Consider the following 12,323-nt stretch of genomic DNA (forward strand, 5'->3'; position numbering starts at 1 on the left):
TACCTTACATTCCAATGATGAAGGTAGAAGAGGAAAATAGAGGTACCAAAAATTTAGGGAAAGCAGAGGAAGTGGATTTGGTGTTACAAAGATCAGTTTGCTTACCTATAACAGAGAGTTACCCGGGACTTAGCCATCCTGGTGCAATGAAGTTGAGTTTGTTCTCAGGCTGGGGTACTGCCAGGTTGAAGTAGTAGTCCTGGAGGGTCCCTGGTGTGGAGGGTGTTGGCTCCGGGGGGGGGCTCTGTCAGTTCGGGCTGTGAGCTCCATTCCTGGAGGCATTTCTCTCCAGAGACCCAGCTGAGGTAGAGGGAAGCAGGGTGCAGTCCCCAGAGCGGGCGCATTCTTGACATTTTCTGGCCTGAGCCTACAGGACAGCTTTGCTTCTGAAAGGTTTCTACCATAGTGTTGGCCACCATCTGAAAAGCTTCTTTCTGCTCTTGGGGCCTGTGGCCTGCCCCACCTCTTCTCCCTCCTCTCTGTCTCCATTTGGTTATCAAAAGACTTTTAAAGGCCAGGTTTGAAGTTCCGCTCGTGGAGTCTGAGGTTTTTACCAGTAAGAGTCTGATTCCTGCATCCAGGCTTCTGTTCCATCATAAGTCTCTACTGGAGATCAAGTGCCCTGCTGATATGATGACTGTCTTCAGTAAAGCATTTTGTATATTCTGCCATCCCATCCTAAAAGCTCCTGTGAATCCAAAAGAGACAGACACAAAGTGGAGCACTCGTAAGGAACTGTCCAGTGCAAGAAATGCTATCATAGCAGAATGACACTTGAGTTAGTGGAGTCCTTCTGGCAATACCAATCTTTAAGAGCCTTGTTTGCTTCTCTAAGAACACAGTCACAGCACATCTGTAGTTTGGTTGACATAGGTGAGCTCCAAGGCCAAACTCTAAAACTTGCTCCATTGTCCAAAAGAAAAGTGCAGCAGGTAGGGGCAGAGTCCCACCCGTCCACAGAAAGGATAAAAATATAAATAAGATATTTAAATCTGATTCATCTGTTCTAAAGCTGGTGTATTTACCATAAACCTGTGAGCAAGGTCACTGGGGTTCTTTTACAAGGTTTTGGAGTTTATGCCGAGTAACAGGGAGACTGGGGTGCAGTGTCAGGATTTAAACTGGGAAGGAGGGAGTAGTGAAAGTGAAGACAGTGAGAGCAGACAGAATGCAGATCAGGAAGCTCAGCAAGCTTCAAGGAAGGCTGAGGTCTTCCTGGTTGACTGGCTAAAATGTTGGGTGTGGAGGAATAGGCATCAGGATCCATGTTCCCAGGACTTTGGCTCCCAGTACTGAGTGGATTGAATGAATGAGCAGAGTAAGCAGGTATGAGTGGGAAAAGAAACCAAGTTTATGAAGGATTAAAGCATAGTATGTTCTAAAGAAAGAATGGGTCAGTCCCCGTGAGTGGAGGAGAAAAGGAGCCTGATGGAGAGGTGGAGGGATGTAGGAGTTGGGGACTGAGCAAAGGCGGAGGGTTTGAGAGGTGGGGATACATAAGTAGGGGGCAGAATGGCCTGTAAGGTCAAAGTCACAGTTGGAAGTGGAAGGCTGGGGTGGCTGCGGCTCCTTGAGAAGGAGAATCTGAAAGATGGCTCAGGTCTGGCAGGGTGAAGGACAACTCCATCAGAAGAAGAAAGGTTGAAGATAGAGGACTCCAGAGCACTTGCCCTTGTGGGTTATAAAATTCTCAAGATCTCTGAGAATGTTTAAATTGAAAGTGACAATCGGTTTCCATTGTCTGCTTGGTATTGGCACCAAGCAGTACTGCAGAAGGGGTTTGATGTCTTCTTTTAAACCCAGGCTGCCTAGGTTTGGGGGGAGACTTCCCAGCGGCAGGTCTCAAGGAGGGAGGGAACTGAACAGCAACTGCCCACGGTGTACAGTAAGGAGAAGAGAAATGGGGTGGAGGCCCACCAGCAGGGAGGCAGGCGTTCCCAGTCACTGGGGGAGCTGGAGGGGAGGATGGAGTCCTGTCCCTGTCCCTCAGCATCCCAGAGGGAAGATGCAGGGGGACATGGGGAGAGGCAGAATAGGGACAGTAATCCCACATCCCGGGGGAAATCTCAACCTAGCACTAGGATTAGGATTTTTGGAGGAGTGAATGAACAGAGGAGAAATGGGAGACCCTGGAGGAGGGGGAGAAGCCCCTTCCTCCAATTTACCCAATCCTAATGAATTAGTACGAAGTAGTGGTCTTTAGGAGGGCTGCGGCAAGGTCTGGGATGGTCCCTGGACTGGTCTCACTGCCTCCTTTCCCGGCCAATGCACCATAAAGATGAGAGGTTTAGGGTTAGGATCCAGGTGAGGGTCGCACCCTGGTAAACTGTTCAGTCCAGGGATTAAAGAAAGGCTTTATTAGAAAAAGCAGAATGGAGCTTGACCAGGAGTCAGCTTGCTCTCTGTTTCCAGAGACTTGTCTTGGTGCAGTTGGAATCTGGCTGGGGCTGTGAGAGGCCAGGGAAGTCATCTCTCTTCTATAGAGTGAATGATGCTGTGTCAGGGACCGCAAAGGTGTTAATCTCACACCAGGGCCTTATCTCTAGGGTTTGCCCAGACCCCCGCTAGGAGACTCTGATGTTTCCCAAGAATACAGGCTGTAAAGCATTCCAGAAATGTGGGGAGGGGGTTGCTGTGACCATGCCATTTGGTCTCTGATCTGCTTTCTCTCACTAGCTGTCTCCCAAGACAGTTGTACTCTAGTCAGAGTCCCAAGGATTTCTTCCCCACAATAATGAAATGATAATTTCCTGTGCATATGCCTTAGACTTTGGCTTCAAAACATCTAGATTTGAATTTTGGATCTATTTAATAGCAGTATGTTACATTTCTAAGACAGTCACAATTACAGTGGGCATCAGTTTCCTCACCTGTAAAATAAGAGAGCAGGGATTGTTTTGTTCACTGCTATTTTGTTCCAGCACTCACACAATTAGCCACACACCGAAATGATGTCAAGACATATCTTTTGATTGAAGGCATATCTACTCCTCAGAGTTGCTGTGATAATTCAATGAGATAAAAAATTGTGAAAGTTTCTAAAATATTAAATGGCTGCTCGGTGCTGGGGGTATGAATGATAATGAATAAGACAGCATCCCTGCATTCCTACCCTTTGGAAGCCTAAGTCTAGATGAGCTACACCAATTATGTGAGACAGAGTAGAAAGTACCAGGAAGAGTAGGTGTTCGATGAACATTGACTTTTTGTGGCACTTTATACTTCACAAAGCCATTTCATGGACATTATTGCATTTGAAACAATGGATGCAATAAGTTTTTTTTTCCCTTTTATTAAGTCATATACACATAGATCATGAATACATTTATGCTTTTGTTGGGTACAATGTGTTGATTTTTTTTTTTACAACTTGGAATGGTTACACCAAACTTATTATATAGCTTTTACCTCATTTACTTAATTATTATGTTAAGACATTTATGTTCTATACTTGGTAGATTTGACTTGTACCCTTACAATATGCTCCATAGGTGTGGTCCCACTGTTTACCCACCCTCTACCGAATCTCCCCCCTCCCCTCCCATCCCATCCCCCTTTACTTCTTTCCCTTCATCCTAGGCCATAGTTGTGATCGATCTTTCATAAGAAAATGTGAGTAATTATAAATCGGTTTCATAAAAGTATTGAGTACATTGGATACTTTTTCTTCTGTTCTTGAGATGCTTTACTAAGAATATTTTCCAGCTCCATCCATATAAACATAAAAGAGGTAAACTCTCCATCTTTTTAAAATTTATTAATTTAAAAATCATTAAATTTTCTACAATTTATTCATCCATTCATGGGTCGATGGGCACTTGGCTTCTTCCGTGACTTGCTAATTATGAATTGACTGCAATGAACAATCTTGTGCAAATATCTTTGTTACGAAGTGATTTTTGGTCTTTTGGATGTAAGTTTTGAGAATAAAGAAACGTTTTAAGTGTTCAGCAGAAGATAAAATAATCTGTTGGGATGGACAGGCATGGTGGCTTCATGGGAAGGATGGTATTTGAGAAGGGTGTTGTCATTCCACTGTTTGTCCCCTCTGAAAGTCTTGTTGATTGCAAGAGGGACTTTACCTAACAATTGCAATCAGTGTAACCTGGCTTATTGTACCCTCAATGAATCCCCAACAATAAAAAAAGAAAAAAAGATTGCCATTGGCCTCAGAGGCAAAAAAAAAAAAAAAAAAAGAAAGTCATGTTGAGTCTTAGCCCCTAGTGCAACAGAATGAAGAGGTGAAGCTTCTAGAAGGTAAGTAGACCATGAAGGCTCTACCCTTACAAATGGGATTCATAGCTTTATAAAACGGCTGGAGGAAGCTTGGGCCTTTTGTCTTCCCCCCTCCCTCCTGTGAAGACACAGCACAAAGATGGCATCTTGGAATCAGAGACTGGACCCCATAAGACACCAAACCCACTGGTGCTTTGATCATGGACTTCCCAGAGTCTTGAATTGTGAGAAAAGAAATTTCTGTTCTTTATAAATTACTCAGTCTGTGCAGTATTTTGTTATGGCAATATGAGCAGGCTTAAAAAAAAAAGATGGATTTTGACAGGGGTAAAAGATGGAGGGATGGGGGTTTTATAGATAAGGAAATACTATACCTCGTGCCCTCAGTAATTTGAGGTTGCTTTATCTGTATTCATGACCATATGTTTATAAATCTCCTCTGCAATTCTGCTGAATATTGATAGCTGTAATCTTTGGATTTAGCCTTCACCCAGCTTTGAAAATCCGGAGAACATTTTCCCATCTCTAATCCCTGTGCATGTGCTTAATGAATTCTGATGATTACTAATGAAGTTACAACATCAATTTATCCACAAATACTGAACTTTTTGTACGTTGAAGACCCTTTGTGTGGTACTGTGGGGGGGTTAAAAGATGAACTATACAAATGGCTACTCTATGTGTACAAAGAACAACCCTACTAAAATGGCTTAAGTGCCATTACTGAGTTGAAACTGCATTTGCCACAGGAGGGATGAGAGCAGATGGGAACAATCTTCACTTTCTTTTTCTAATTCTCTTCCTACAACTAATTCATCTGACGTCGGAGATTTGATTTTTTTTTTTTTTTTTGTAAGTTCACTGTTCTCTCACAACCTCCTCTTCAGAGTTACTTTTCAAGGTTTGTTGGGTCCTTTCCAACTGGAATGCCTTTCTCTTTATCCAAAGATTAACATCGTATGTTCCCACAGAGACTTCACTCAGGTCTCTATTTTCTTGTTCTGAATGTTCTTTTATCTTGAGTAGCATATTTGCAATACCTACCTACTTCGGCCTTCAGGCTCTTTAAGAGGCTCTTACGGAGTGAGGCCCACAAGTCTTATGATTCACTTTGTGACGCGCTGTGAATGTGCGTTAGTTGGTCTAACCCTCAGAATGGCCCTGAAAGATGGAACATCTTATCTGTATTCAAGAGTTACGGAAACTCTGATCCTCTAAGAGAGTAATTTTTTTTCAAGGTTCCGGATCTCCTAAGTGGCAGACCTTGGATTTGAACATTACTATTTATGACCTCAACCCCCACGTTTTTTCCACCATGTATTAACCACGATAAGGTGTATTTTACAATTCACCTGTTTTTGTGAAGTCTTTTATAAATTTCAGTTCATCAAAAAATTTCCCAAGACTTATGGATTTCATACTATACCAACGGGCATTTATTTGCCAGTCCAAGCCTGTTATCTGCCTTCTGTACCGGCCCCAAGTCTTTTCATTTTTGTGATTATTTATAATCTTATATATATTTTTGCGTATAATGTGTATTGGCATTCAGAGGTTTTCTAAAGTTCCTGCCTTCTAACTGTGTACACGAATAATCAATTTCCTACACTTTTTTTTTAAGGGGGAGGGCGGAATAGAACGAAGAGTTGTAGTTTACCGACGGCGTTTATTATATCTCTCCACTGTATCTCTCCAGCAGACCTTCAACTTATCTTTTACATTTTTTCTTCTTGTGTGGCAACCGCAGACGCTAGCAAGGCATCAAGCTTATGACAAAATGTGGTCAGCAGGTAAAACAAAGCTTGGCCCCGCCCCCGGACTGAAGGCCGGGTCCGGGGGGCGTGGGCACCGGCGGGGCGGGGCTGCGCGCGGCCGGCCCGGGCTTATAAGTCAACCGGAAGGGGCGCCGAGACCGCGGCTGTGCTCGGAGCAGGGCCTGGGTATCGTCTGCTGCTGCGCGCCCCTCTCCGTCCGCCCGGCGCCGCGGTACGCCGGCACTCGCCAGCCTCTCGCGTCGCCGCGGGTAGTCAGCCAGCTGGGCTCGGGCTATGGCCACCGCGGGGGGCGCCCGGCTCCTGCGGGCCGCCTGCGCGGCCCTGGGCGGCTCGGCCCGCCGGTGGCGGCTCCTCGCGGGGCCCCGCTCGGGAGTGGGCGGCCTGCCGGGGAGCCGGGGGCCGGGCAGGAGCGCGCGGGCGAGCCGGCCGCTGAGCTTGTCCGCGCCGGCGCGGAGCAGGTAAGGCGTGGGGCTGCGCGGGCGGGCCGGGCTCCTCTGGAGCCGCTGCCTCCGCGCGCCTTTCGCGGCGCCCCACGGCGGCTCGGCGGCGTAGCTGCCTCCCTTTAGTTGCACAGCGGAGTTTCCTTTTTGAGCCTCCAGGCCTAGCGGGAGACCCGGCCCCGGACCCCGTGAGCTCCATTCCCGACGCCTCCGCTGCCCTCGGGAAAGCTGGCATGTCACTGCGGCAGATCGACCTTGCGGGGTGCCTGGAATCTGGCTCTGCGCTGCTCGCAGCCCGCAGTGACCTTTCTACATGCTCCAATTGTTCCGGCCTGATGCTCCTGATGGCGTTTTAGTTCTGGGCCTTTGTCCTACAGTGCTAGCACACTCCGTCCCCAGTGTTTTTTTTTTTTAAAATCAGATAGTGTCCTCGTAGAATACACTCCATTTTCTGTGCTGCGCTGTGTGCTCTTCTCGTTGTTAAAGGGTTGAAAATCTTTGGAGTGGGTGAGGCTGGACTTTAAACTGGACTCCTGCACGTACTGTCTAACCCTCAGTCCCTGGAAATGTCCATTTCCCCATTTTAAAATATGAGGAATCACATGGGGGATAACAATAGTGTAGGCCTCGGAGGGTTTTCGGAAGAATAAATGAGGTAACAGGCGAGATCCAGATGGTCTTGTGCCTGGTAGATAGTGCTGGGCCAATAAATGCCACCTGTCAGCAGGGCGGCAAAGAGGGTTTTGTGTTAAATGTCGAAAGAGATGTGGAAAGTGTTCCCCCAAATGCGTTGACGTTTCGTATTCTTGGGCGTATTTGTTTTCCAAAGACACGGTGTCACTAGAGATAAAATGTACTCACAATTTCAGAGTATGGCAACATAGTGGAGATTTACATAATGTGGATCTCCCAACAGCTCTTTACAAGTGTAGCAGGAAGGAAGAACGGAGGGAGTGTGTGTTGGATTTTAATGTTGCCTTTTTGAGTTTCTTATTGAGAAGGTCCCTGGAACAGAGTCTAGGATTTATCTTTCCGCCTTAATCCTGTTATGCTCAATAAGATTCTCTTGCACGAAGGAAGCCATAGAGTAGGCAAGCCAGATTTCTTTCTTTTTTTAATTAAATCAAAACTGTGTACATTAATGCAATGATGGGGTACAATGTGCTGGTTTTATATACCATTTGAAATATTTTCATCAAACTGGCAAGCCAGATTTTTGTTCCTATTTCCCCTGCACTTCCTTGCCTTTCTGTGAGGCTGCCTTGCTTTCTCCCAGGGGAGCATTTTGAAAAAACTAGATAAATTGGGACAGATATTGAACGTATTTGTGTAACTAGTCTTTAAGGGAACATGAATGTTTTTGTAAATGGAAATTATCTTCCCCAGATTTATTGTTTGGATTTGGATATGTCACCTTGCTTTAAAGGGGAGCACTTCTGGGGCGGCACCTGTGGCTCAAAGGAGTAGAACTATGGCCCTATATGCCGGAGGTGGTGGGTTTAAACCTGGCTCTGGCCAAAAACTGCAAAAAAAAAAAACGGGGGGGGGGGGAGGGTGAGCACTTCTGTTCTATTCTTTCACAGTCCTGCCTTGCCCTTCATTGGCATGGTTTCTGACCATGGCCTCATACTTCCTATCACAAACTTTGGAGCTGCAACTATTCCACCTGTGCTTATCCAAGACTTGCGCTGTGCAATATGGCAGGCACTAGCCACATAGAGCTTTAAGTTTAAGATAACAGAGTTTAAGATAATTAAAGTTAAATAAAATGAAAGATTCGGTGTCCCAGTGACACTGGCCACAGTTCAGGTACTCAGGATTTGGGCATGACTAGTAGCTTCTGTATTGGAGAGGGCAAATATTTGGAGAACATTTTTGTTACTGTGCAAAGTTCTATTGGATAGAGCCATTCCAGAAGCTTTTGTTTTGACATTGTTTAACGATTAGATCAACTATCAGTAACTGAGAGTCGAAAAACTCCTTTTGCTCTTAAAATCCCAGACACAGTCCTTGGTGCTTTGCAGTGATTTAGGTTGCAAAGGGATTTCGCATATTTCACTTGACTCTTAAGACAATCCTATCTAGAATGCAGGGAGGGTAGAAAAATCGGAATAAAATTTTCATATAAGTAGATGGTAGAACTAGGAGTAGAACTCCAGTAGTTTTTGTTTGTTTTTTGAGCACTGGAATGGTTGATAATTCTTGAGCCTATAGTTTATTGGAAGAGGTAAGATGGGTATGGAAGTAGGGAATCCTCCATAGGGCCCTTTCCCGGGGCCTGAGGCTGCACTTGGGTAGGCATCAGCAGCTGTCACTCGTTCCTGTCAGAGCCTGCTTTGACTGTGGGTATTATGGCAACCCCTGACAGCTTGGTTAAAATGTGTGCTGTGGTTAAATGGGGTGAATGGTAAAGGTAAGAAGGTAAGTGAAAGGCTAACATATGCAGAAAATAGTTGTTTATGATGATGGCTGATTAACTGGTAGTGATAGATGATTTAGAATCATCATATTTATTTTTCTTTTTTTGAGACAGAGTTTCACTATGTCACCCTCAGTAGAGTGCTGTGGCATCACAGTTCACAGCAACCTCAAACTCTTGGGCTTAAGCGATTCTCTTGCCTCAGCCTCCCAAGTAGCTGGGACTATAGTTGCCCGCCACAACGCCCAGCTGTTTTTTGTTGTTGCAGTTGTCCTTGTTGTTTAGCTGGCCCAGACTGGGTTCAAACCCGCCACCCTGGGTGCATGTGGCTGGCACTGTAATCACTGTGCTATGGGTACCGAGCCTGTTAATACTCTTAATTCTGCAGTTTTTCCTGGAGCTGTCCATCTTTAACAGCAGTCCTAAACAACTTGTGGCTTTCAGTAGTGTGTATAAATGATGGAATTCTTTCTGTTGCTCTAGCTAACAGGCATTTATTGATGTCAAATCTGTGGAGTTCCCTGCTGGTCTTGGACTCAGCTTCTGGACATTCTTATCTGACACTTTACATTATTAAGTTAAGCATGTCTGAACTTACAGTCATTTCTGCTTTCCCCAAAGCTCCTTCTCCTCTCTTAACCCTAGGTTAAACTGTACCACCTAATTGCCTGAGCTGGAAATCAACCTTACTTCTTTCCTCTTTCTCAATTTACCTTATATAGGTGGTACAGATAGGTCATTAAAACCTTTCATTCTCTTGGTAAATGTGGAATGTAAGTGTCTTGGCACAGTAACTGAGAGAAGGCCAGGAAGGCTATGTTAACCAGTGTGATGAAAGTGTGTCAAACGCCCTGTGAAGCTAGTGAATGATTCCCCATGATCATATCAATGTACACAGTTATGATTTAATAAAAAAATAAATAAATAAAAAACCCCCCAAAACAAAAAACCTTTCATTCTGGCTGGGTACCCGTAGCACAGTGGTAACGGTGCTAGCCACATACATTGAGGCTCATCCGGCGGGGTGAACAATGACAACTGCAACAAAAAAATACAAAACAGAAACTGCAACAAAAAAAATCGTTGGTCATTGTGGTGGACGCCTGTAGTCCCAGCTGCTGGGAAGGCAAATCGCTTAAGCCCAAGAGTTTGAGGTTGCTGTGACGGCAGGGCATTCAACATTCAACAAAAAAACCCCCAAAACAAAACGAAACAAGAACTTTCATTCTGCCTTCTGCATACCTCTCAGGTCAGTGTCTTCTATACCCTTGCTTAGTTTGTGTTTTGTCTTCTGTCTCCAGGGTGTCTTGATTCTCGGCCATTCTTCCTTGAAAAAAATGGATCACGAGTACTGTTTGGGAATACTTGCTTTAAAGTGTTTTTTTGCTACGAAAAGAAGTTGGAGGGCCCAGGCCCTTTTGAGAGACATTCTTATATGTATACTTTTGATAATTTTTAATTAATGGAATTCACTTTTTATTCAGTGTTGTAATATCAGAGAGGACATTATCCAGTTTTGAATTTTTTTTAGCTCTGAAGTTATCATTTTTTATGGTTCTTTCTTTTTTTTTGGAAACGAAAATTCTCTTGCAAAAGATTTAATTTTGCACAAAGAAAAGAGAATTAACTAACAAAAGGTTTTAACATAAATAAGATTATTTAGTAAAGTGGAGACATTATGAATATATAATAGTCAATAATTTTCTTGGGTATCAACAGTTGATTATTCTGTCTATTTAGGCTTTTCGGTAGTTACCTGCAATTGCTGAAGTATGGGAGGGCTGGGCAACTCTCACTATAACTTTGCACCCAAATGCTATGTTACCATGAAAGTAAATCTCAGACAAAATTTTGCCAAAGTGACCAACACTTAAGAGCAAACAGGATCCCTAATAATCACACGGTATGCTCTATAAGTTTAATCAACTCCCAGCTCTCGGTTATTTCAGACACTCCACATAACACCTTAAGGCAATATTCTGGTGACTTCCGGGTCAGATCAGTTTTCTTTTTTTTTTTTTTTTTAATTTGGCCGGGGCTGGGTTTGAACCCGCCACCTCCAGCATATGGGACCAGCGCCCTACCTGCTGAGCCACAGGTGCCGCCCTCAGATCAGTTTTCTAAACATTCTGTACCCGTGACCTAAGCGGTGGTCCCTGGGCCTAGGGCACCACTCTGAATAGCATAATCACAGGACTCACCAGGCAGGTATGTCCTGTTCACTTAGACGATATTTCTGGCCAATCCTTATCTTCTTAAATTTTTTAAAATTTTAGAATATCACAGGGGTACACCTGTTTTGGTTATATAAATTTGCTTTTGTGTATTTTGGGTCAAGGTTAGGAAGTGTGCCCTTCACCCAGAAAGCGTACATTACATTATACTAGTTAGGTGTGACTTTACCAACTCCCTCCTCTCCCTTCCACCTACACGATTTCTGTTGAGTCTTACATAGGTATGTGCACACAGCGTTGATCCACTAGTCCCACAAACACATGTGGTGTTTGCTTTAACATTCTTTATTAGAGGAATGGTTTCCAGTCCCATAGATGTCATTACAAAAGATACTAGATCACCATTTTTTTATTTATTGATTTTATTTTTTTGAGACAGCCTAAAGCTATCGCCCGGGGTAGAGTGCCGTGGCATCACAGCTCACAGCAACCTCCAACTCCTGGGCTTAAGTGTTTCTCTTGCCTCAGCCTCCCAAGTAGCTGGGACTACAGGCACCTGCCACAATGCTTAGCTATTTTTTGGTTGTAGCCGTCATTGTTGTTCGGCAGACCCGGGCTGGATTCAAACCCGCCAGCTCTGGTGTATGTGACTGGTGCCATAGCCGCTTGAGCTACAAGCTCTGAGCCTCACCATTTTTTTTAAAGGCTCCACATTACTCCATAGTGTACAAACACATTATTTCAGGAGGCCTGACAATTAAGTTCATGAACTCATCCTAGAAAAAGTGCTATATACCTCACTGCTGAATATCATCACTATACTCAGCTTCAAAGTACTCCTCTTGGGAAGCCGTGTGTCAACACCAGCTCCTCGTCTACCCTTCAGGGCAGTTTTGGAACTCTTTTTCTGGAATGGTCATCAGAGCTGTCATTGCATTATCCCTGAAGTCCCGAATGTCATGAAAATGTCTTCCTTTCAATATTTCATTTATCTTCAGGGCGTTCCAATACAGTTAGTTGTTTACTGGATGACAGCTCCCTCACAGACAGTGCCATGTGAGCTGGGCAGGAGTTGTTGGCCAAAATTTTCAGTTAAAATTTTCCTAACTGTTGCTCTGTCAATGTTTAGTTGTTTTTTTTGTTTGTTTGTTTGTTAGGCTTCTCACCTGTCGGCTGATGATTCGATGCGTACTTTGACAAATTTTTGCAAACTCTTTTCATCAGTTCTGCTGGTTACTGACCACCCTGACCTCCCTTCATCAGTGATGATTTCTCTCCC

The 12,323-nt window shown here is 44.3% G+C and overlaps 1 protein-coding gene across 2 annotated transcripts in view; it reads left to right on the forward strand.

Moving 5' to 3' along the window:
- Positions 1 to 6,131: 6,131 nt before the first annotated feature.
- FDX1 (ferredoxin 1) overlaps positions 6,132 to 12,323 on the forward strand; it is a 41,513-nt gene continuing 35,321 nt past the window's right edge. For both annotated transcript variants that reach the window (XR_008380552.1, XM_053593166.1), the window contains exon 1: positions 6,132 to 6,469. Coding sequence is in view for 1 of the 2 variants with exons in the window: in XM_053593166.1 (XP_053449141.1) it covers positions 6,285 to 6,469 (185 nt within the window). In the remaining variant the exon portion in view is untranslated. The remainder of the gene's footprint in view (positions 6,470 to 12,323) is intronic.

This window comes from Nycticebus coucang, chromosome 6, assembly GCF_027406575.1.
Source record: "Nycticebus coucang isolate mNycCou1 chromosome 6, mNycCou1.pri, whole genome shotgun sequence".
Lineage (NCBI taxonomy): Eukaryota > Metazoa > Chordata > Mammalia > Primates > Lorisidae > Nycticebus > Nycticebus coucang.